General features: G+C 51.3%; 1 protein-coding gene across 2 annotated transcripts in view; it reads right to left on the bottom strand.

Annotated features, from left to right (window-relative positions):
- ZDHHC18 (zinc finger DHHC-type palmitoyltransferase 18) overlaps window positions 1-26,089 on the bottom strand; it is a 474,560-nt gene that overhangs the window by 143,599 nt on the left and 304,872 nt on the right. For both annotated transcript variants that reach the window (XM_069622871.1, XM_069622872.1), the window contains exon 5: window positions 1,106-1,154. In XM_069622871.1, coding sequence (XP_069478972.1) covers window positions 1,106-1,154 — 49 coding nt within the window. The remainder of the gene's footprint in view (window positions 1-1,105; window positions 1,155-26,089) is intronic.

The raw sequence follows: 26,089 nt of genomic DNA, 5'->3' as shown, positions 1-26,089 counted from the left end.
GCGGGCAGTGATCGACATCTTCGATCCACATTCTTGGCACTTCTTGAAGCCTGTCTTAGGTGTTGATGGAGCCGACGGTTATTTTCGGTACGAAAATGTCTTCCCTATCGAAGTTCACAGAAGAACCGAAGCGCAAACGTAATTCTTCGAAGCGTTAGCTTACAAAAATGGAACTGAAGCCAACAGGTGCTGCATGCGCTACTTATACTAATGATGATGTCGACAGTCGGACGGAGGCCTTCGAGGGACATCGATAGAAGTTACAGCGCCCCCTGTCGAAAAAAAATCTGAAGCAGCTGAAGCTGGAAGGGTAATCATAAGATGAAGAATACATGGGAGGAAACCATCCATTCTAAGTACTCGGTCCAACATTTGCAACTTTCCCATTATGTAAGCAGCACATTATGGGCATGCTTCAGTACAGGGCTGTACATATAAGTAATGGCTGGACATTTCAACTTTATTCCACGCACCCAATTTCCTGTTTGCAATCAGTTAGCAAAGTGAGAAAAAAAATACTTGGCTGCAGGAGTCTTTACAAAAGACCAACTAGGAGGTATTTGCAAGTGTCCTTCACGGGCCAGGAGATGGTTAATTTACAAACAAATTGTGCCTATTAAAACACAAAATAATTGTTAGCCAAGCAGTTGGAAGACACCCCATGATATACGCTGTTTGGACTCTGTTGCACCTGGAACATAAATTCATACGACTTAGCTTGCATAGCACAAAGCAGCTACTTTGGGTGAAGCGTGACAATCGACAAGAACCAAATAAAAACAATATAGTAGGAAAGGCAGCAACAGCTTAGGAGCACCTTCCCGGGATCACTGAGGAAAGAACAGAAGGGGCAGCTAAAACAAATGGCTAACGCATGGCAATACCTTGAAGCGATTAAGCAAAAACATGTACATGAGGGGAAGACATTTTTACATAGAAAAAAAGCCATCGTGTGGCAATAGGAGGATGTGAAGATAAGGAGGGAGGGAGTTTTTAAGTTACAAATAGTTAAGGCAAAGCACAGCAGACAAGCAGCTCGGTGGTTTGTCAGGAAAAAAAAAACAAAAAAAAAAAAAAACGTTCTCAGCAACTTGAAAAAGGATATCTGGCTGGCGTGTCCTTCAGCGTAGTGAGAAAGCCAGCCCTCTGGGACCCTGAAACGAGAGATGGCAAACTGCATTAAACATCTTCAAACAAAGACTATATAACTTGCCCACAACCATTTGCCCCAGAGTCCAACATTTCCTTGATCTCAAAGTAGGGCACACTACCGCTTCTGTACAATTTCCCTGTTCCTCCACAACCCCACATTAGAGTCCATACCTTGGTGTGTTAATCCAAAACGGGGAGGGGCATATTAGGTCTGACCACAAGGGCCACATAAACTGGAGGAATTCTAGAGTGAGACTTTTTATACAACCATATCACACATTTCCCTAGTAAATAAGGAAGGTGAGGGACCAGTTTATCGATGGGCTTTAGAATCAGGACTTCAAGCAGAGCCTGCAGGAAAGACCAGCTCTGCTGCTTGCCAGCTAACAAGTCCATCCATCAAATCAGTTCAACAGAACACAACACTAAAAACTGCAAACTAGGATGAGCTTAAATTATTTAACTTTGACTTGTAACAAAACATTTAAAAACTAGTGTGAACGCCCATGTACACAGACCACAGTGCTGAGGAGAGGCATTTTCAGAGTGTTAATACATTATGTGGTATATTTGGTTTAATTATCATATTTCCTAAAGCAACAGCTACCTCTAGCAGTGGAAAGAGGCGAAGCAGCAGCCTTTACTGCTCATGACTGCATCGGACAAACATACTGGCCTTTTCTTATATTGTATGATGATATAGCCAGGTTTACGACCAATGTGCTTATGTAGCAGCAAATATTGCTATGTAATACTTCAGGGCGCTTAGCGGACAATGGGGGTCTTAATTAGGAAAGGCCTGACATAGGTGTGTGTATTGCGAAATGGCACCTTCAGATGGTTTCCTCAACATCCAAAGGACGGGGGGGGAGTGGCCCTAGACTGAAGCATATTCTTGAAAAACGTTTTCTTTTTAATTGGGCAGTTATGAATGATGCGTATGTGGCTTCCAGAAACTGATCTGTCGACTATGGCTAGCATATATCTTGGGTGCCTTGTACAAAGTCAATTTGTCTACATGCGTTTCCCACTTTCACTTATGCTGGAAGACCCAATGAGCAATTACTGTAGACCGTTTGTGTTGAGGAGTTTTAACTGATGGCCTATCATTTGAATCTCAGCAAAAGAAACTCCCTCAAGCTTGTGATTTCTGAATGGTTCCAGCAAACTCCCAGAGGCACAGAGGCATTTCTAATAGGTGACAGACCCTAGGTAGACAACCATACAGAAGCAAGTGCTAAGATCCACCCTAAGCAGTTTAGAATGCCTACCTTTGCTACAATAAAAGGACTAAGTTCCCAAGCAGTAGGAAAACATTCCACATGAAGACAGCAAAGTGTCAGGAGGATAGCCTTGTACTGGGACTCCATTGCCATTTTTTCAGTTTCCCAGTTATGATTCTACTTCTGCACAGTGAATCACTCACTATTCAGTGACTAATCATGAACAATGTTCAAATGCGTGGCTCATGGTGCGCTCTTTGTCTGGAGTCCTCTCCGTTGTTAGAAGGCTGCATCCATTTTGTAATCGGGGGACACGGGCATATTGCCATCCGGTCCCGGTTAGAATTGCAACCTAGATTTACATGGGAAGAATTGCAAGCCATGTATGGTATTAGAGTAATTTTTTGCTTTCAGGCTCCCAAACATTCTGGGTGTCCTAAACTCTTCCAGGCTTCCTTTGGGTGACTTATTTCATTGCCAGAGTGTCCTCTACTGAATCCACTAATGTTAGGTACGTTTTCCTAAAGTCCAACTGGTGTGGGACTTCATAAGACTTCTCTTATTATTAGGGACCCAACTCTTAATATAGGCCTGTACTACACAAGTCGGTAGAGTGGCTGAGCAGCCAAGTTTCTTAGGAGGGGTAATGTGAGCTGCATAACAGTACCATGAAATCAGTAAACACAAGGATCTAAGTAAACTCTTTACACACGAAGCTATATAAAATATGGGATACATTACTCGCCATAATCGTATTTTCGGTGCTTGTATCTGCTTAGATTCACATGCTCCGCATAGTCCAACAACTAGTGGTAGTCGCAGAGAATTACAAGATTTTATTTCAAACTCAAAAACGGATATCGACAGGGCGTGTTATTAATACTATTGCTAGTGTGATGTGTACTGTACCCATTGTCCTTCACGCGGAGGTCCCTCAGATTGTTTCTGACATGAGGTTGCATGAAGTGTAGCGCGAGTACAGGTGTGATAAAGCAGAAACAGTGATAGCCCAGAAAACATCCATGCGCTTTCTCATCCAGAAGGGGCGGAAGGGTGGGCGCATGTGAATCTAAGCAGATACAAGCACCAGAAATAAGATTACGGTGAGTAATGTATCCCTTCTAGAGCTTGTGGATCTGCTTAGATCACGTGCTATGCATAGATTAGCGTACAGTATCTGGAGAAGGAGGTGGGAAGTGAGAAGGTACAGCAGCAAAGATGTTTTAGGGCCACTTGTCACACCTGTGAATCTGTTTTAGAGTGTATCTATGCAATAATGCTCTGTGAATGTATGGATGTAACGCCATATAGCAGCTTTGCAAATGGCGTCTACAGGGACATTTGCAATGAAAGCCAAGGTAGCTCCTGTAGCACTGGTAGAGTGAGCCCCGAGGGTGAAAGGTAAAACTTTCTTGGATAGGGAATAGCAGAGCTGTATGCACTCGATCCATGGAGTTCTTCGATACGTGATCGCTTTCCGTTCCAGGTGCTAAGGAAACAAATAGTTGGTCCGTTTTCCTTAGAGGTTTAGGTTTGTTCACATAGTCCAAAATTGCCCTCCATACATCAAGTGTATGGAGGCTTCTTTCTGCTGAGTTAGATGGATTTTGAAAAAGGTAGGAAGTTCTACGGATTAACAGGGAACTTTGAAATGAAATTAGGTGAGAACCTAGGGTGCGTTCTGAGGACAACCTTGTCCTTGTTTATTATGATGAAAGGGTCCTGAACGGACAAAGCCTGTAGCTCACTGACTCGTCTTATAGAGGCGATAGCTACCAGGACTGCAGTTTTGAGAGTCAGATGTTTTAGGCTGGCCTTGTGCATATGCTCAAAGGGTGGACCCATGAGGTTGGAGAGCACAGCATCGAGATCCCAACCTGTAGGAGGGTTTGAAATTGGAGGGTGAGAGGGGGTATAGCCTCTTCACCCCTTCCATGAATGCTTTAATGACAGAAACTTTCCACCAGGATACCTTGTTTTGTGAAGTGGTGTAAGCTGCCAGGGCCGCCAGATACACTTTGATGGAGTTGAATACTAGGCCGGAGTCTAGTAGGTAAAGCATGTAATGTAGAATGTTAACTGAGGAACAGTCTGTGGGTTTAGTGTTTGTGACGTGCACCAGATCACACATCTCTTCCACTTATTGAAATAGTGTCTGGTGTTGGGTTTTCGGGCCCCTTTAAGGACATCTATAAACCTTTGAGGAAGACTCACGTGACCAAATTCTATGATTTCAGGAGCCAAGCTGCCAAGTTCATAGATTGAGGGTGCGGATGGAGAGATGCTCACTTGTGTTGTGTTAGCATGTTGTACGGGCATAGGAGCTTGATTGAGTCGGGCATAGCCAGTTTGAGCAGATGTGGAAACCAAGGTCAAGGTTGTCATGCCGACATAGGAGCAAACAGGATTAGTTATTTTCCTGGGGCATCTTGCACACTGTTTTGCTTAGGAGTGGTGTCTGGGGGGTGGGGGGTTGTTTGGCATAGGAGTGTAAGCAAATTTACCTGACCACTTCATCCACCGGGCGTTCCCCTTGACTCTGGTTGGGGAAATGTGGACATTGTGCGTTTAGGCTTGTGGCAAAACAGTCTAATTGGGGTACCACCAGCGAAGAGCCTGTACTAGTGTCAGCGAAACAACCACTAGATCGTCCCACTGACTGCTCGCCTGAGACCATCATTTTAAATCCTGCATTGGGCGCAGGCGTGCGCGTGGAACCAAGTGAATGCATGAGGCCATCATCACGGGCAAGCGCATTGCTTTGCGTACAGTTATCTGCCGACCGACCTTGTAGTGAGGTAACTTGCAACAGCATTGTTAGGACAGTTTTTCTGAAGTCCAACTAAGTTCATCTGAGGCTGTACAAGACTTCACTCTTAGTTTAAGGCTGTACCACCTGAGTTCATGGTAGCGTAGAAAGAGCAGCCAGGCTCATCTTAGGAGGCAGAGAGGGTTGTAGAATCAGTATAAGTGAAATTGTAATACAAATGGTCCAAAGAAACACTGAAACACTATGCATGTAAAAATAAAGAATTTAAATACAGGTAGGCCCAAATAAATCTACGGGTAAGTAAGTACTAACACATATGAAATTACAGTGATAAAAACACACTATACTTGAAGGTACACAGACCAAAGTATAAACCTTATTTGGAATACCTAACAGTAGTTCTAGGGAAGTAAAAACCCTTTCATACACATTCAGTATAGGTTACACCAATTCCTGGGGAGTAAAAACCAATGGTTACTTTCAAAATTACATTCAGTAATGCAAGGGCAGTAGACCCTACCAGTGACACTGTACAAATCATAAGTCAATTGGACAATATACTTTGTGAAGAGTGGAACACTTATTCCAAATACAGTAAACAAAAAGTATAACTACTTTTGTGATAACACACAGTTACACTAGGTGAGTAAAAACCAAGGATGTAATATTCAATTACCAGTGCTTTTGGGATTAGTGAAACGCAGATTGAGAAAGCAGTAACTCTTGTAACTTATTTTTCGATGGCACACAGCTAACACAAGGCAAGTAAAACCCATATACTTTTTTTTAATCTCACAAGGAGTCCAGGTTAGATCTTTCCCAACTATGCAAGTGACTGATGTAGGACTTACAAGGGACAGTTAGAACCACAGACTCTGGGTAAAACAGCAAAGGGAAAGTACACACTAATGTTACACTTTACTGAATGACTCAGTTATTCTAGGTAGGCAACAACCAAATACAGACTTATTCTGGGCAGGCTAACAGCAAGTCAGGGGAAGCAAGACCCAGTTGGGGGACACACACAATTATCCAAACAGGACTAATCTGGTGAAACTAACATTACTTTTGGGAAGAGGCACAACCTAATCACAGGCGAGTAATATACCTTCACATCTACTTTCCATTTGAGTGTCAAAATTGTTTCGAAGGAAAGCAGCATTTTAACCATACTTTTGAGAATAGTGCATCACACATCCGAGCTAAGTAAGAACTTTTGTAACTGTTCACTCTTAGTGTTAGTTACCAAACAACTTTTTTCAAGTAAGTAACTTTGAAACACTTCTTTTCTAGACAAAAGGCCCAATCCCTTAAAAGTCTTTCCCTTATTCTTGGAGCATTCTCAGTGGCAGAAGGGGGGGCACTAGGATCTAGTGTCCAACAGGCAGTGTCAGGATAGGTTCTTAAGTAGCAAATGTCAGAGTTCCTCAGGAAGACTGGGAAAACAGGTGAGTACTTTACTTCTGAGTTAGAAGATGGTCCAGGGGCATCACAGATGACACCATAGCAGGATTCTAGCAGTGGGACTGGGTGCACTGGATGAGAGGCCTCCCCATCACAAAAACCATCCCACAGCTACACAGAAATCCTAAGACTTAAGGTAGTACATACCCAAGCCATCACAGTACCTCAGCAATGAAAAAGATTTTGCAGCCGGCGGACTTCAGGGTCTGCAACCGAATACCCGGTCAGTGGATTCCTTGTCGTGGTGACTGAAAACATGATCTTAGAAGGAACTTTGCAGCAGGGGTCGATGAAGGCTCTAGGTTCTGGCGCCTTTTCAGGGTGCTCGGAAGAAGACATAAAATCGCAGTTGAATTCTCATCGTTACAAAGGTCCAGCACTTTGTTGAGGGGACTTTTCAGACTCGATTTGCGGCTCTAGAGATCCACTAGGATGCCCACGAAGTTTCAGTGAGATTCGGAAGTCCGTGCACCACACAGTGGCTCAAGGTCCCAGGGTATTGGGATATTGCAGCCCTGCAAGGTCGCAGCAACACGTGGAATGGCTCAAAATGCAGGTCTTCTTGAGTCTCACCAGGCTCTGGGTCAGGGTCGTCGTTTTCGGAGTCACCAGGTCCATTGAAAGGAAGGGCTACAGCATGCTCCAGTTACACAACAGGCTCTCCGGTTGCTGGAAGGAACAAGTTACTTACCTGTAACTGTTGTTCTCCAGCATGGGTCTGGCATGGATTCACATGCTCATGAATATTCCCCGTCAGGCCGGGAATCCTCAGTATAGAAAAAATCACTATCAGTTTTGTTTCTGATCTGTCTTTCTCAGTACTAACCAATCACTGGTCTCTGGGTCATACTGCCCCCAGCAATAAATGCCCTCTCCCTAAGCCCCGCCCCTGGCAGCCATCCTCAGATTTGGTAGCACGTGAAGTGGCAGTATGACCAAGTGAAGAGCCGCAGAGGGGTAGGCGGGAGGGTTCGCATGTGAATCCATGCCAGACCCATGCTGGAGAACAACAGTTACAGGTAAGTAACTTGTTCCTTCTCCAGCATGGGGTCTGGGGCATGGATTCACATGTTCATGAATATAACAATACATAGCAGTATACACATGCACAACCATGGGAGGTGGCAAAAGGCTCAATATCAAGCAATACAACAACTCAACATTAAGCAACTCTTACCACCTCATCAGGCTCACCTTAGGCGAACAGGTTGCGCAGCACTGCCTGGCCTACTCTGGACTCCTCCCTGGAATCCCGGTCGACGCAGTAGAATCTCGTGAAGGTGTGTGTCGACCTCCACGTAGCAGCCCTGCAGATGTCGAGCAGGGGCACACCAGACAGGAACGCCGTGGTAGCAGCGATCGCTCTGGTCGAATGGGCCTTCGGACGGCCTGGCAACGGTCGGTTTGCCAACCGGTGACAGTGAATGATGCAACAGGATAGCCATCTGGAAATGGAAGTCTTCGAGAGAGCCTTCCCTTGATTCACAGGTCCAAAGTTCACAAACAGCTGTGATGTCTTCCGAAAACTCTTCGTGCGGTCCACGTAGAACTTCAGCGCTCTAGTTACATCCAGCAAGTGCATATTCCTCTCAGCCGGCGACAAAGGCGACGGGAAGAAAACTAGCAATACCAAGGGCTCGTTGAGGTGGAAGTCCGACGGCACCTTGGGCATGAAGGAGGGGTGCGCCCTCAGCACCACCCTCGTGTCGTGAAGCGTCAAGTATGGAGGCTTGAAAGACAGGGCCTGGATCTCTCCCACTCGTCGTGCAGAGGTGATGGCCACGAGGAATGCGGTGTTCCACGACAAACTTCAAATCGCTGAATGCATATGCTCGAATGGGGCCCCCCATGAGCCTAGTCAGCACCACGTTGAGCTCCCACGCCGGGGCAGGGGCCTTCACCAGCGGGAATGATCGGAACAGTCCTTTCATAAATTCCTTCACCAGTCGATGAGACCACAAGGATGCCCGTCCTGTAGTTCTGGTGTAACGTGAGACGGCAGCCAGATGTACCTTGATGGAAGTGTGAGATAGGCCAGCCTTGGCCAAAGACAATAGGTACGGCAATACTTGAGGGGCCGTAATCCGCAGAGGGTTAATCTTCTGTGCACGGCACCAGACAGAGAACCTCTTCCATTTGTGTCCGTAGCACTTGAGAGTTGAGGATGCCCTGACCTTCGCGAGAACCTCTCTGCAGTCGGCTGGGATGTCGTATCCTCCAAACTCTAGTGCTGCAGGAGCCAGGCCTGCAAGTTCAGAGACTCTGGTTCGTGATGAAGAATGGCGCCTCCTTCTCTGGAGAGAAGATCCGCGTCCGTCGGCAGCTTGACTGGTGTGGACGCTGACAAGTCCAGAAGGTCCGGGAACCAGATCTGCCTCGGCCACGCCGGTGCGACGAGGATCATCCTGCACCGGGACCTCTTGAGCTGGTTGACGAGCCGGAGTAGCAATGGCAACGGCGGGAATGCATAAAGGAACAGGCTGTCCCAGGGGAACGAGAAAGCATCGCCCATGCTCCTCGGTTGGGGAAACCTGCTGGCGAACCTCCGGCACTTGGAGTTCGCCGGCGTCGCGAAGAGATCGATCTGGGGTTTGCCCCATCGTCGGAAGAGTCGGTCCACTTGATCCTGGCACAGTTCCCCACTCGTGGCACGAGCGCAGCTCTCTGCTGAGTGAGTCGGCAATGGTGTTTTTTTATCCCCGCCAGATGAAAGGGTACCAGAAACATCCCTTGGGCGACGGCCCAATGCCAAAGATCCTGGGCTTCCTTGGATAGGGCAGGGGATCTGGTTCCGCCCAGCTTCCGAATGTAAAACATTGTGGTGGTGTTGTCGGTGAAGATCCTCATCACCCTGCCCTTGAGGGACAGAAGGAAGGACCTGAGGGCCCAGAACACTGCACGGAGCTCCAAGATGTTGATGTGGAGAGTCTTCTCCTCCGGGAGCCAAAGACCTCTCGCGTGGAGACCCCCGGTGTGCGCTCCCCAACCTTCCAGGGAGGCATCCGTCGTCACCGTCACCTGGTGGGCCGGGGCTAGGAAACCTGTTCCCGCTATCAGATGAGAGCGGACATCCCACCATCGTATCGCCTGACGGAACGCTTCGTCGAGCGGGATCCTGTCCTCGAAGCTGCCAGTCGTCTGGATCCAGTGGGCGTCGAGGAATTCTTGCAAGGGCCGCATCCAAAGTCTGCAGTGGCGCACCAGATAAATGCAGGAGGACATCATTCCGAGGAGGGACTGGATAGACCTCACTCTGGCCACGTCCGTGGGCAGCAGACGTTGCACCTTTCCTAGGATGGTCCTTATCCTTTCCTCCGACGGTGAGGCCCGCCGCACCACTGTCGAGCTGTGCTCCCAGAAACAGGGAGACTTGCGACGGGACCAGGTGGGATTTTGGAAAGTTGATGGAGAACCCTAGGTCCGTGAGCGGCTGGACGGTCTTCGCAGTGTGTTCCACGGCGAGCTCCCTTGTCCTTGCCCGTATGAGCCAGTCGTCCAGGTAGGGGTAGACGTAGATCCCCTGCAGGCGCAGCCGCGCCGCCCCTGGTGCTAGGCACTTGGTGAACACCCTGGGCGCCGATTTTAATCTGAACGGGAGGGCCTTGAACTGGTAGTGCCGCCCTTTGACCACGAACCTGAGAAACTTTCGGTGTCTCTTTAGAATAGGGATGTGGAAGTAAGCATCCTCCAAGTCCAACGACGACAGGAAATCGCCCTCCTCCAGCTGTCCCAGCACGTGCTGGAGGGTGACCATCCGGAACTTCTGTGCCTTGATGCATTTGTTTAGTCTTCGCAGGTCCAGGATGGGACGCCATCCTCCTGTCTTCTTCACGAGGAAGTATCTTGAGTAAACTCAGGAGCCCCGAAGCCTCTTCGGGACAAGCTCGATGGCACCTTTCCTGAGCATCGCCCTTACTTCCAACAGCAGTTGAGGGACGTGATTTTCTTTCCTGGCCACGGGAGGAATGCAGGGGCATCTCTTCTGGAACTCGAGGGCGTGCCCTAGGGCCAGAGCGTCCAGCACCCAACGGTCGGTGGAGATGGACTCCCACACGCCGACGAACTTCGGCGGGGGCCCGACCCGACGGTCGGTTCAATCTTGCTTGGAGGCCGCTTTGCCTCCTTGACCACCTTGGCGACGACAGCGGGATCCACCTGACTTGCTGCGTCCCCTGTAGGCCTCCTGCGTCGAAGACCTTGCCGCTTGACGGTACATAGAGGAGCTGCTGCTGGCTCCCTTGGCGGCACCCTGTCTGCCTACGGAGCTCCGAAAGGACGACCGTCGCTGTTGGAGCACACCCAGTGCACGGGCCGTCTCCATGTCCGTCTTGATCGCCTGAAGGGATTCATCAACCGCCTTGCCAAAAAGGTTGTTCCCATCGAAAGGCATGTCCAAAACCTTGGTCTGAACGTCCTGGCGGAAATCCGTCGCCTTGCGCCATCCTTGTCTCAGGCAAACGCTGTTGCCCAACTGACGGAAACCGGTGTCGGCGATGTCCGTAGCCACCGTAATGGCGGGGTACGAGGCAATCTCGCCTTCCTGTAAGATTTCCAGGGCCTCAGCCCTCTCGGCGTCCGGAAGGAAGTCCAGCAGAGGGGCGATCTTGAACCACAACTCCGTCGTAGTGGGCTACGATGGCCAGGGCGTTGGCCGCCTTGATGGTCGTCGCTGCAGATTAGATGACCCGTCGTCCCATCGCATCCAGCTTCCTACCCTCACCGTCCGGAGAGGAGGTTGAAGTCGAGGCCGATTCCCCCCCCCCCGCTTTCTTCTTGGCCGCCGCCGAAACCAGTCCGGGGTAGGTTGCGCCCTAAGGCACAAGGGGGCAGCGTCGGGGACCCGGTACTTCTTCTCGTACCGGTCCCTCTTCGCAGGAGCCGTGGCAGGGTTCTTGAGGGCGAGCCCCTCATCCCAGATGTCATCAAGAAGCTGTACGGCGAGGACCGTCTTACTTTTAGCCTCGCGCCGTTGGTAAAGGAACCCCTCCTTTTCTTCGGGGCAGAGCTGGAAGAGCTTGGATGCCCTGGAAATCATAGCATGGAAGGATCCAATCTCGTCGGCGGGGACGCCCGGGCAGGGGGTGCGGGGGACACGTCCCGCCATCGCCTCCGTCATCAGCCGTACCCGTCGTAGTCGTGTCCATGCCTGTCTCATCCCCGTGGGTAGTGGACCGGGGGGAAGGCAGAGAAGGCGGGAGAGGAGGCCTAGGATGCGTCGTTAAGTGGTGGGCTCTCCGAAGGTCCTGGCTCCGGTTCCCCCATCGGGTCAGACTCAGGTACCTCCGTCGGGGGAAGGGGCAACCTAGTCCTTATCTCCGAGCATAAGGACTGGATGGCTGACAAAATGGCCACCGAGGTGTCATGCGGCGCCGGAAACGACAGGAGCGAGGGCTCTTGAGGAGCCTTGTCTGCGTCACCGTCGCCCTCGTCGTCTGCCTTGTCGGGATCCCTCTCGATGGGCTGAGCCTCCTCCACGACTTGGATGAGCTCCTCTTCAGAGGTCGTGTCCGTATCCACGACGGCCACCAACCCCTCCCCCACCCTTTCCAACGAGGACTTCGTGGGGGTCTTCTCGATGGGCCTGAAAGAAGACTCCCTCCGCGGTGGCAGGGAGACTGGTACCTGAGGGCGCCTCCACTGGTGTAGCCTCCACAGGCTGAGCCAGGGCCGTGGCGACATCCTCAATCGAGGTCTTAGCAGGGTGAATTAAGGCCAACGTCACCTTCTGTACGCCTGGGGCCTTCACCTTGGGGGGAGGGTCCGAGCCTAGCTCCCCCTCTGCCCGAATCTTCTAGATCGACCAGGGCCTCTTCAGAAGCTTCGCCGTGTTCTCGGACTTCCTCTTACCCGAGCCAGAGCGTTGGCTCGTGGTCGATGGCGCCGGGGAGGATGCACCCTGCCTGGCAGCCAAGGAGCCCGACTGTTCGGCGCTCCCGGTGCTTATCCTTTTGTTGGGCCCCCGTCGCCGGAGCACCCTCACAGGACTTAGAAGACCGCTCAGAATTTTTTCTTCTTCTCGCCTGGCGGGCTCTTACCTTCCCAGCCAGTTGGCGAGACGGAGGTGGCGATCCTTCATGGTCCGCTCCGACATGTTCCCACAAAACGCGCAGTCCTTTTCCTTGTGCGTCTTGTCCTCATGGAGACAGAGGCATAACGAATGCTCGTCCTCCTTGAAAACGTTCTGAAGCTGGCATCCAGGGCAGGTCCTGAACAGCTTCCCGGGCGTCAAGCTCCCTTTCTCCTGGGCCATGTCCGGGGTAGGCCTTGGAACTTCTGGAATCCTCCAAAAGCGTAACTCGACGAAATCTTCACCCTTGAGGGGCGTAGAAACTCCGAAACGGATCCCCGTTGATCGGAAGTAGAAACGGTGGAGCTTGAGGCTCTATTTAACTGAAAAAATTAGAAAATCGCCTGAAAAAAGCGGGAAAACGCAGCAAAAGCTCGAGAGCTAAGCACGAGGACTCCCAACACTTGAACGTGCGGTAAAAATCTGAGGATGGCTGCCAGGGGCGGGGCTTAGGGAGAGGACAGTCATTGGCTGGGGGCAGTATGACCCAGAGACCAGTGATTGGTTACTACTGAGAAAGACAGATCAGAAACGAAACTGATACTGATTTTTTCTATACCGAGGATTCCCGGCCTGACGACAGGGAATATTCATGAGCATGTGAATCCATGCCAGACCCCATGCTGGAGAAATCGTTTGTGGTTTTTTTTCATCATCCTCTTTGGTTTTGGTTCCAGTGGTCGATTTGTCTTCAGCTTCCAGGTTCGCAGCATCAGGAATTACAACAACTTCTGCATTCTCTCCCTGTATTTTACAAGAATGGGCGGTCTGGTTGTCCATTCAGGACAGCCAGCCGCTCCCCCCCCCCACCACTGGGATTTCTACCCATTCAGGCAAGGATGCAGACAAAGGGCTGTGGGGTTTTGGACCCCTCCCGCGCTTCCAGACTGGAGCCTGGGTGGGGAGTCCAGGGGACTCCCACTGAAGATGAAAATCAAACAAAGGAATTTCCCACCCTGGATGTCAAGGGAAGGAACAAGAAAGAACAAGAAAAACTAAAATGGCGAAAAAAGAAGACGGGGCCATTTTGGTAAAATGAGCACCCTTAGGTGCCTTTAATGCAGCTCTGAACACAGCCCGCGGAAAACGTGCACCAAATTAATACAAGGTATCACTGCCACCAGCCATTGAAGGTAAGCTTGTCCCTGTAACAGAAATGTTACAGTTTTAGTATGAAAGGGGATACATTGCATCTCCCCAGCACTCCACATAAGGTGGGGTGTGCTGGTTTCACAAAATAAAATATAAAAGGGATTCTACCCTTGGGAACTGTAGTTCTCTCAAGGTTAGCCAAATAAAGTTAAAAGGGGAGCCCCTAGGGCAACCCAGCAACAAAAGGCACTTATTGCCAATACGTTGTTAAAGAGGATGACTTTAAAAAGACACTATGGAGAGTCAAAAAAATGGCAACCATAAAAAGAGTAACAGATTCTGTGAGTGTGGAAAAAGGTTCCCACTCAGAGGTATTAAGGAAATATAGCCCACTAGTAAAGCAAAATGTTCTGGGGTTGAAAATCTTACCCAACAAGCATGTTTTGTACCCTCTCGTTCAAGGGGAAAGCCAGCTCCTCCTTTGTTTTTAGAATAGCCCCTAGAAATTGTTTTGTTTTGCTGGGCACCAGGCTTTATTTCTTTTCACTGGTTGAGAAGCCCAGATTGAAAAGAAGGTTGATTGTCTTGAGTATTTCGTTTGAAAATGTGAGGATATTTCCTGGTAATTAGCCAGTCGTCAAGATAAGGGTATACTGGGATGCACTTTCTGCGCAGGTGTGTGCTGCCACTACTGCAAGTACTTTGGTGAATACTCTTGCTGCTGAGGTGATGTCGAAGGGGAGTACCTTGAACTGGTAGTGAACTTCCGCCATATTGAAACGCAGATATTTTCTGTTGCAGGGAGCATTGAATGTCACCAGGTAGTACACTTGTTTTAGGAGTGGGATTACTTCTTGAAGAGTGGTCATGTGGAACATTTGGGGTTGGACATTTCTCGCAGGGCGCAGATCTAGTGCTAGGCCCTTGGAAAGGTCTTTCTTTGGTATAAGGAAGAACGTTGAATAAATACCTTGGTTTACCTGGTTTGCTGGGACGATCTCTATGGCATCCTTCCAGCATGGTCTTTACTTCTTCCAACAATAAGCGTTTTTATTATGTTGACATTTTCCTTTCTCTTTGAGGCCAATAGGGTAGTTTTTCTAATAGCTTGATACAATACCTGCCTGCCACGTTAGACAATACCCACTTGTCCAACGTTATCCCCTCCCATGCGTGGGTGACATGTGAAATTTTGCTTCCTACTGGAGTGGCATGGGAGAGGACCTGAAGCGGTGCATCATTGTTTGGGAGGGGTGGAGCCTCTCCCAGGTGAGGTTCTGTCTCTTCCTCTGCCCCTTTTTATTTCCTCTTTGAAAACTGGAAGAGTAAGTCTGTCCTTGGGATGGGCCCCACAATGAGTATTGTCAGCCTAGAGGATAGTCTGAGGAATGTTGAGCACCCTAACCCCGAAACCTTCTAGAGTTTGAGGAGCCCGGTTGAATATTGGTTGTTAGCTGGCCAAGGGATTTGAGAGTGTCATATTCCTCCTTAGCACTCTTATGGTCGTCCTCGACTGCCTTTCCGAACAGTACATTAGGCTTGGTGCTTAATGAGCGCGCCCTCTGCTATGATGCATCCTGCATTATCTGCTGCATCAAGTTATTCTTCAAGATACAGCTTGATATCTGCTTGCCCTCGAAAATAGTACTTAACAATTGAGACTTTAGGGGTTCCGGGACAGCTTCGACTTGGCGTTCCAGGTTATCCCATCTGTGGCAGCCGTAACTAGCTAGAAGCATAGTGTTGGCGATTCTGGTTTGGTATGCTGCTGAGGAGGCAACCTTTCTCCCGAAGGTGTAGATTTTCTTGCTTTCTTTGTCTGGTGGGCCTCAGCCGACACCAGGGTAGTGCCTGCCCTCTTTCTGGTAGTGGTGACATCTAATGAATCAGGTTTAAGCAAACCCCTATTATACAGAGGGTCAGTGGGTGCAAGCCTGAATAGTTTTTTATTCTGGGGTTCACCACCCATGAAACTAAACATCAGTAGGGAGGGCTGGATGCGTCTTTGTACAGACTGCAGGAGCGGAATAAACTGGGGGGCAGACCTTTTTTCTCCCAAAATGTCTTCCACAAAGCCTTGATCGACTTGTGCTTTCTGAGTGTCGATGTTAAAGTGTTGTGCAGCTTTCAGTAGCAGTTAATTGTACTGTAGTTGGTTATTAATGTGAGAATCTGATACCGGCTGCTCCTGGTGGTCTGGAGACAGCATTACGTAGATGTTTTAGTCATAAAATTGGTCTCTACTATAAAGTTCACCTTGAGACCCAGGGTCTCGTGACCCAGGGATCGTCATAGTACATGTCCTCGAGAGGGGTCTTGATAGGTCGAGGCCAGGGTGCAAATGGCAGGGGTGCCAGGCTGTTGCTCACGACAAGGCTTTTTGGCAGGGGACTGGTGCTGAGGCCCCTGGCTGTGAGGCATCTGCAATGGATGATAGCTGATCTGGGTGTCTGTCCATAATGTCCACAAAACTGGACATCCTCATAATTTTATTAAAGTGTCATGAGTATAATCACACGAAGGTGGGAAGCCCGACCCTGGTAAAATAGGGGTTGTCTGGGAGGGAGTTTGGTTTTTGGGGTCCACAGCCGCTGACCTCTAGAATGTGTTTACAGCAGGGAAGGTGGGCAGGGGGGAGGGTGATCTACAGCCTGTGTGTTCTTGGGAGGCCAATGACGCCAACATTTTTACCCTAAGTAGGGTAGCACGGTCATGTTTTTTGATTAGCTCTTGCATCTTCGGCGTTTGCTTGAGGGACGCGGATGCAACTTTTGGCGCGCAAAAGGAGGGCCTTTTTGTGTGCAGTGCAAACTGACCTTGGGGTCTAGTTTTGTAGGCCTGTCATGAGGCAAAAGCGTACGCGATGGCCCAGAGGACAGTGAAAGACGGGAGGCTTTTTCCGTGGACACCGCACAGGCTTCGACGCTCGACAGTGTTGTCGAAGTCGGCTTAGGGTTATGTGTTAAGTGTTCTTGGGCTTGTGTGCTCTGGCTGTGGGGTGTCTTTTCCATCGCAGAGCTGCTGGCCTGTTTATTGGAGGCAGGGTCCCGCACATGTCCCATACCCCCGCCGGACAACATAACTAAAGACAAGCAATGGTGCACTAGCGTACAAAACGCTCTATCCAATAAAATCACAACTCTCCAAACTAAAATTAAGCTAAAAAAAGATTACTTAACCCCAAACGCATCACCACCAAAGCAGGCCAAAACCACCAACCCATCTATCCTGAATCCCTTCAGGTTCACCAAAACATCCATCCTAGAAACAAAGTGTTATAGCCTCACTTAAACCACCCAACTGCAAAGGCGACAACTGCCCACCCCAAATAGTTAAGGACGCTGCCAGAGACCTAGCCCCCTTATTAACCAAACTGATTAACGCATTCTTCTCCTCCAATACCATACCCAACAATCTTAAAGAGTCTTGGGTTCTACCCCTCAAGAAGCAAACCCTAGGCCCCGCTATCCCCGCTAACTATAGGCCCATCACTACGGTACCATTCCTGTTAAAGATAATGTAGTATACCTACAAATCCAGCAATACCTAGAAACCCACAAACTCCTAGGCACCCACGAATCAGGATTCAGACCACAGCATGGTACTGAGACAGCTCTTCTCGACCTTAAAACCCAGATTAATGAAATCCATGACAAAAGGTGACACCGCCATGTTACTCCTCCTCGACCTGTCGGCGGCCTTCGACCTGGTGGATCACGCAATCCTGTGCAAACACCTGGCCACAGCAGCCCACTTCTCAAAGGAAGCCATAGACTGGATACAATCGTTCCTGGACAATCGAACCATGAGAGTCTTCTCCGCAATAGCCTCTGCAGACTCCATCAGCATAACCTGTGGTGTTCCACAGGGATCCTGCGTCTCCCCTACCCTCTACAACATCTTTACCAAGCCCTTATTTGACTAGTTGGATAAACTGGGTGTCACTTACACTAATTACGCAGACGACACCCAGATCCTCATACCTCTTTCAGGCAACTTCGACTCCGATACGGCCTTGGTAAACAAAATATACCTCATCATTCAGGCATAGATGGCCACAAAAAACCCCAAACGATTTCTCCAGCATGGGACTGGCATGGATTCACAAGCTCATGAATATTCCCCGTCGTCAGGCTGGGAATCCTCGGTAAAGAAAAATCAGTATCAGTTTCGTTTCTGATCTGTCTTTCGTAGTGGTAACCAATCACTGATCTCTGCGTCATACTGACCACAGCCAATGACTGCCATCTCCCTAAGCCCCGCCTCTGGCAGCCATCTTCAGATTCGGTAGCACGTGAAGTGGCAGTATGACCAAGTGAAGAGCCACAGAGGGGTAGGCGGGAGGGTTCGCATGTGAATCCATGCCAGGCCCATGCTGGAGAACAACAGTTACAGGTAAGTAACTTGTTCCTTCTACAGCATGCGGTCTGGCATGGATTCACATGCTCATGAATATAAGAATACATAGCAGTACACACATGCACAACCACGGGAGGTGGCAAAAGGCTCAACATTAAGCATCTCTTACCTCCTCACCAGGCTCACCTTAAGCGAACAGGTTGCGCAGCACTGCTTGGCCGACCCTGGACTCCTCCCTGGAATCCCGATCGACGCAGTAGAATCTCGTGAAGGTGTGCGTCGACCTCCACGTAGCAGCCCTGCAGATGTCCAGCAGGGGCACACCAGATAGGAACGCCGTAGTAGCAGCGATTGCTCTGGTCGAATGGGCTCTCGGACGGCCTGGCAGCAGTCGGTTAGCCAACCGGTGGCAGTGCATAATGCAGCCGGAGAGCCATCTGGAAAAAGAAGACTTCGAGAGAGCCTTCCCTTGATTCACAGGTCCAAAGTTCACAAACAGCTGTGATGTCCTTCGAAAACTCTTTGTGCGGTCCACGTACAACTTCAGCGCTCTAGCCACATCCAGCGAGTGCAAAGTCCTCTCGGCCGGCGACGAACGAGACGGGAAGAAAACAGGTAACACCAGGGGCTTGTTAAGATGGAAGTCCGACGGCACCTTGGGCATAAAGGAGGGGTGCGTCCTAAGCACCACCCTCGAGGCATGGAAAGTCAAGTACGGTGCTTTGCAGGATAGAGCCTGGATCTCTCCCACTTGTCGTGCGGAGGTAATGGCCACCAGGAATGCAGTCTTCCACGACACAAACTTCATCAGTGCGGAGTGCATCGGCTCAAATGGGGGCCCCATGAGCCTAGTCAGCACCACGTTAAGTTCCCACGCAGGGGCCAGGGCCTTCACCGGCGGGAACAACCGGAACAGTCTTTCATAAACTCTTTTACCAGTCGATGGCACCACAGGGACGTAAGTCCTGTGGTTCTGGTATATCTGGAGATCGCCGCCAGATGAATCTTAATGGAGGCATGGGCTAGCCCAGCCTTTGCCAGCGATAGCAGGTACGGCAGCACTTGAGGGGCCGTAATCCGTAGGGGGTTGATCTTCTGTGCTCGGCACCAGGTAGAGAACCTCTTCCACTTGTGACCGTAGTATTTGAGAGTCGAGGACGCCCTGGCCTTTGCAAGAACCTCTCTGCAGTCGGCCGGTATATCGTACCCTCCAAACTCTAGCGCTGCAGGAGCCAAGCCTGCAGGTTCAGCGAGGCCGGGTCGTGGTGGAAGATGGCACCTCCTTCTCTGGAGAGAAGATCCGCGTCCACCGACAGCTTGCTGGATGGGGACGTTGACAAGACCAGAAGGTCAGGGAACCAGATCTGCCTCGGCCACGTCGGTGCAACGAGGATCATCCTGCACCGGGACCTCTTGAGCTGGTTGATGAGTCGAAGCGGGAACGGAGGGAACGCATACAGGTATAGGCCGTCCCAGGGGAACGAGAACGCATCGCCCATGCTTCTTGGCTGGGGAAACCTGCTGGCGAACCTCTGGCACTTCGAGTTTGTCGCTGTTGCGAACAGGTTGATTTGGGGTTTGCCCCATCGTCGGAAGAGTTGATCCACCTGATCCTGGCGCAGCTCCCACTCGTGACACGCGCGCAGCTCCCTGCTGAGCGAGTCGGCGATGGCGTTTCTTTCTCCTGCCAGGTGGAAGGGAACCAGGAACATCAACTGGGCGACCGCCCAGTGCCACAGATCCTGTGCCTCCTTGGATAGGGCTGGGGATCTGGTGCCTCCCTGCTTCCGTATGTAAAACATTGTCGTGGTGTTGTCTGTGAAGATCCGCACCACCTTGCCCTTGAGCGACGGGAGCCCAGAACACGGCTCGGAGTTCCAGGATGTTGATGTGCAGGAGCTTCTCCTCCGGGAGCCAGAGGCCTCTTGCCTGGAGATCTCCAGTGTGGGCGCCCCAACCTTCCAGGGAAGCTTCTTTTGTCACCGTCTCCTGGTACGCCGGCGTCTGAAAGTCCTTGCCCGCCGTCTGAAAGTCCTTGCCCGCCGTGAGGTGCGCTCGAACGCCCCACCACTGAATCGCCCGCCGGAACACCTCGTTGAGGGGGACCCTGTCTTCGAAGGTGCCTGTCGCCTGCATCCAACAGGCGTCGAGAAATTCTTGGAGAGCGCTTCGTCCGGTCTTCCGACGGTGCCGCCAGGCGCCTCACTGTATCGAGCTTCGCTCCCAGAAACAGGGCCACCTGCGACGGCACCAGATGGGACCTTGGGTAATTTATGGCGACTCCCAGGTCTGGGAGTAGCTGGACGGTCCTCGCAGTGTGTTCGACGGCAAGTTCCCTCGTCCTTGAGCGGATGACCCAGTCGTCCAGGTAGGGGTAAACGTGAATCCCCTGCAGGCGCAGCCGCGCCGCCACAGGTGCTAGGCACATGGTAAAGACCCTGGGGGCCGACTTCAATCCAAATGGCAGTGCTCTGAATTGGTAGTGGCGTCCCTGGACGACGAACCTGAGGAACTTTCGGTGACTTTTGAGGATGGGAACGTGGAAGTATGCATCCTCCAGGTCCAGCGACGATAGAAAGTCGCCTTCCTCCAGCTGTCCCAGCACGTGCTGGAGGGTGACCATCCTTAACTTTTGTGACCTGATGTATTTGTTCAAATGACGAAGGTCCAGGATGGAGCGCCAGCCGCCCGTCTTCTTCCTGACGAGGAAGTACCTTGAGTACACCCTGGAGCCGCGGAGCCTCTTCGGGACGGGCTCGATGGCGCCTTTCCTGAGCATCGCCCGTACTGCCAACAGCAGTTGCCAGGAAGGAAAATCACGTCCCGCCACAGGTGGAGGGGGGCCCTTCTTCGGGAAATCGATAGAGTGTCCTCTTGCCAGGGTATCCAGCACCCAACGGTCGGTGGAGATGGACTTCCACACGCCGACAAACTTCGTCAGCCGGGGTGCTTCGGTGGGGGCCCGAGGCCACGGCCGGTTCAGTCCTGCTTGGAGGTGGTGGCCTTGCCGCCCTGGCCACCTTGCCGACGGCGGCGAGGCGCTCCCTGCTTGCCGCGACCCCTGTAGGCCTCCTGAGACGAGGAGCGTGCTGCCTGGCGGTAGGATGACGAGCCACCGCTGGATCCCTTGGAGGCCCCCTTTCTGCCTCCGGAGCTCCGAAAGGGCCGTCGTTGCTGAAGGGCTCCTAGGGCGCGGGCCGTCTCCGTCTTTATGGCTTGGAGGGATTCGTCCACCGCCTTCCCGAACAAGTTGCTGCCGTCGAACGGCATGTCCAACACCCTGGTCTGGACATCCTGACGGAAGTCGGTCGCCCGGAGCCAACCCCGTCGTCGTAGGCAAACTCTGTTGCCCAGCTGGCGGAACCCGGTATCGGCAATATCGGTTGCCACCGTTATGGCGTGGTCCGACGCCACCTTGCCTTCTTCAAGTATTTCCAGGGCCTCGGACCTCTTGTCGTCCGGTAGGAAGTCCAATATGGGGGCCAGCGTAAACCAGAGCTCCCTGTCGTAACGGGCCACGATCGCCAGGGCGTTGGCCGCTTTGATCGTCGTCGCCGCCGACGAAATGACCCGTCGCCCCATGGCGTCCAACTTCTTTCCCTCGCCATCCGGAGGGGAATTCGACGTTGAGGCTCCTGACCCCGCCGCTTTCTTCTTCGCCGCCGCCGAGACAACCGAGTCTGGCGTTGGCTGGGTCCTGAGGCACAGGGGAGCGGTCTCGGGGACCCGGTACTTCTTCTCGTACCGGTCCCGTTTCGCTGGTGCCGTGGAGGGGTTCTTGAGTACCGACAGGCCCTCCTCCCAGATCGATTAGAGGCACCGAGATGAAAGTCTTCCTCTTCGCCTCCCGGCGCTGATGGAGGAAACCTTCCTTTTTCTGCTCCTCCGGGCAGAGCTGGAACCATTTGGACGCCCTGGCGATCATGGCGTGGAATGAGCCAATCTCGTCAGGCGGAGAGGCCCGTGCGACGGGAGATGGGAGACCCGTTCCATCGTTGTCGTCGCCCTCAGAACCCGTCGTCGAGCCCACCGCACCGTCATATCCCGACTCGTGGGAGGATGAGGAGGGAACTGCAGGCCTTACGGGGGCGAGCGGAGGAGAGGGTTGGGTCCTCCGTCGTTTGTTCTGAGGGCTTCCCGACGGGCCAGGTTGCGGGTCCTCCGGCCTGGGCCGTGGTAATCTCGTCCTCATCTCAGAGCATAAGGACTGGATCGCAAACAAAATGGCCGCAGAGCTATCCTGAGGCCTAGGTTCCGGCTGCGCCGGAAGGGAAGGCTGCTCTTCCTCGCCATCGTCATCTTCCTCGGTTATCTCCCAAGGATCTTCCTTGCGGGACCGAACCTTCTCGAATTGGACTTCGAGATTCCTCGCGACCTCGGTCAGTTCCCCCTCCGAGGCCGACTCCGAGCTCGAGGAGGCTACCGTACCCCCCCCCCACGTTTTCCATCACGGGGGCCAGAACGATGGGCTGAAAAGAGGATTCCCTCCTTGGCCACAGGGAAACTCTAGTCCCGGAGGCAGGCTCCGCTGGCGGGGTCTCTGCCGGCTTGGCCAGAGTCGCCGCGATCACCTCGATAGAGGCCTTTGCGTGCTGGGTAGGGGCCTTCACCACCTTAGGTGCGTCCTGGGCCTTCTCCTTAGGGGGAGGGGCGACGCCTCGCTCCTCCTCTCCCGAGATCGGACAGGGCTTCTCCCGAAGCTTACCCGGGGTCTCGGACTTCCTCTTCTCCGAACCAGAGCGCTGGCTCGTGGTTGACAGTGCCGGGGAAGGTGCGCCCTGCCTGGCGACCCAAGAGCCCGACCTTTCGGCGCTCCCGGAGCCAGCGGACTCGCGGCGCTTGGCCTGGTGTTGGGCCCCTGTCGCCGGGGCGCCCGCACATGACTTAAAAGCCCGCTCGGACCCTTTCTTCTTCTCACCCGTTGAGCCCTTCTCAACCAGCTGGCGAGACGGGATCGACTGTCCCTCATGGTCCGCTCCGACAAGTTCTTGCAGAACTGGCAGTCCTTCTCTACATGAGTCTTGTCCCCATGAAGACAGTAGAGGCATCGCGAATGTTCGTCCTCAAACACATTCTGCAGCCCGCATCCAGGGCAGCTGTGAAACAGCTTGGGTTCGGGTGAAGGACTCGCGTCCTGGGCCATCTCGAAGTAGGCTGCGAATCTTCTGGAATCCTCCAAGAGGTTGATTCGACGAAATCTTCACCCGTGAGGGGCGTAGGAAAATCCCGCAATGGGTACCAGTTAGCGGGAGTAGAAGCAGTGGAGCTTGAGGCTCGATTAACCGAAAAAATGTGAAAATTCACCTGAAAAAGCGCAAAACACGCAGCAAAAGCTCGAGAGCTAAGCACGAGGACTCCCAACACTTGAATGTGCAGTAAAAATCTGAAGATGGCTGCCAGAGGCAGGGCTTGGGGAGATGGCAGTCATTGGCTGTGGTCAGTATGACGCAGAGATCAGTGATTGTTTACTACTACGAAAGACAGATCAGAAACGAAACTGATACTGATTTTTCTTTACCGAGGCTTCCCAGCCTGACGACGGGGAATATTCATGAGCATGTGAATCCATGCCAGACCCCATGCAGGAGAAACAAGCAAACTCCCTAGCTTCCTCCACCGCATATACATGCAAGCTAATCAGAGCATTCCTCTCCCAAGCTAGCTGCAGCATCATCGATAATGCCCCAATACTCTCCAGACTAGATTATTGTAACGCCATGTACCTATGAGCCAACAAATACATAATCAACAAACTCCAAACTCTGCAAAACAATGCACTCCGAACAGCCCTCAACCTACCCTCTAAGGAACATATCTCCATTAAAAGACGAGAACACAACTGGCTCAAAATCTGCAACCGCATCTCCCTCAAAACAGCACTTACTTTCAAATGCTTAAACAAAGCAGCCCCCTCCTACCTCGCTGCCAGAATAGTGAAAAAGACCTCCACCCGCCCTACCAGAACAATCAACTCCCACCGCCTTCAGGTACCCAAATTCAGACAAAAGAAAGCGGACCGCAGTAGCTTCCCTGTCATGGCAGCCCAACATTGGAACGCCCTCCCACTCAACACAAGAGCAGACCAATCCTACCACAGCTTCAGGCGAAATATCCTCACCTGGCTACGCGCCAATGATCCCTACGACTGACCCGCGCACTAACTGACCACAACCAAACCAAATGTAAATATGTACGTCCCTGTAACTGACTTGCCTAATGTAATTAACTATGTATATATGTACATTTTTGTGCCTACCTTGTAACCAAGTTTTTATGTAACCTTACTTTCCTATCTCTCTGCTGCGCCATGTTACCTCTTGGTTCTGTGCGCCATACCAAATAAATAAACAAACCTGTGGTTTAGACGAACCCCGCTCACCTTCGGGTCACTAAGGACCCCAATACTGCCCTTGCTGGAGTCTTCAGTCACGTCGATGGAGGCCTCGGCCTGCATTGCATGAGCAGTCCAGCATTTGGTGCACTGATCCTTTAGAGTTTTTGGTCGAAACAGTTTGCAAGATTTGCAAACTTCGGGGTGATCCCTCGGATGACAGTAATTGCACATTCAGTGCATGTCCTTCCACAGGAATTTTCGGTGGCAGGTAGGACAACATATAAAGGGAGTTTTGTCCATTATATAGTAGAAGGGCAGATTGGTGAGAAAAAGGGAAAAAGGGGATGGCAGAAAATGCATTCTCTAAAGACGTCAGTATGAAGAACCCCCTTCTTCCTCTCCCCAATGTAAGGGCCGAAACCCGAAGAGGCCAATGTAGGCCGGGCATTGTCGATCAGTCAAGTAGTCGACTATGAGGTTGTCCGTTGAAAGCCTCTGAGCAGTCTGTTAGCCGCACGGCGAAAGTGAGCAATAGGGAAAGAAAGAAGAGTATACTAGTAAACTTTCAACTAATTAAAGGCATCAAGCTGGAAGAGAACTCTTCATTTGTGACGGACTTCAATGGCAGAAAAAACAATCTGAGGGACCTCGACGCGTTCAAGAACATGGGTACAGTACACGTCACACTGGGGTAGTATTACTAACATGCCCCGTCGACGTCCGCTTGAGTTTCGAAAACCAGTCTTTTAATACTCTGCAACTACCAATAGATGTTGGACTATGCAGAGCATGTAATCAAAGCAGATCTGCAAGCTCCAGAAGAACAAGTTACTTACCAACTGGTAACGTTCTTTCGACTGGATGTTCCTCCCACGTATTCCTCATCTATGATAGACGTATCCCAGCAGCTTTGGTGCTTCGGCAAAAATATTTCGGCAGAGGGCTCTCTGCATGAGGTTGTGGCATTGATGTCCCTCGAGGGCCGCCGGGGCATGTCGACGTCACCAGTAGTACAAATAACTCGTGCTGCGCCTGTTGGCTTCAGTTCTGTTTTTACGTCATAATTCGAGGAACCTTCCTGGCGTGCCTCAGACTGTAAGCTCTTCGCAAATGGAAAGTGTAAATCACGTAGGCTGGGTGGGGCGATGAGGATTACGTGGGAGGAACATCCAGTCGAATGAACGTTACCAGTTGGGAAGTAACTTGTTCTTCTTATGATTGTGTCCTCCGACGTATTCCTCATCTACGATAGCCTCCCAAAGCAGTAAGAAAATAGGAGGTGGGAGTACTATTTAGTTTTATCATGAATGGAATGAAGTACTGCTTTAGCAAACAGGCCTTCTTGGGCAGATGAAGAATCTAAGCAGTAATGCTTAACCAAAGTATGAATTGACGCCCACGTTGCAGCTGAGCAGATGTCAATTATGGGGACCCCCCTCTGAGGAGCTGCAGAAGTAGACATGCCCCTCGTAGAATGAGCTTCAAGGCCTTCGGCAGATCCTTCCCCGCTAGCTTGTAACACTCCACAATAGCTAGAGTAATCCAGCAGGATACAGTTTGCTTTGTCACCGCTAATCCCAAGTTAGGACCAGGATAACCTACAAAGAGCTGGTCATCCTGGCGCAAGT

This window comes from Ambystoma mexicanum, chromosome 11 (assembly GCF_040938575.1).
Source record: "Ambystoma mexicanum isolate Mex_15411 chromosome 11, UKY_AmexF1_1, whole genome shotgun sequence".
NCBI classification, from domain to species: domain Eukaryota; kingdom Metazoa; phylum Chordata; class Amphibia; order Caudata; family Ambystomatidae; genus Ambystoma; species Ambystoma mexicanum.
This window is presented reverse-complemented; position numbering and strand designations above follow the sequence as displayed.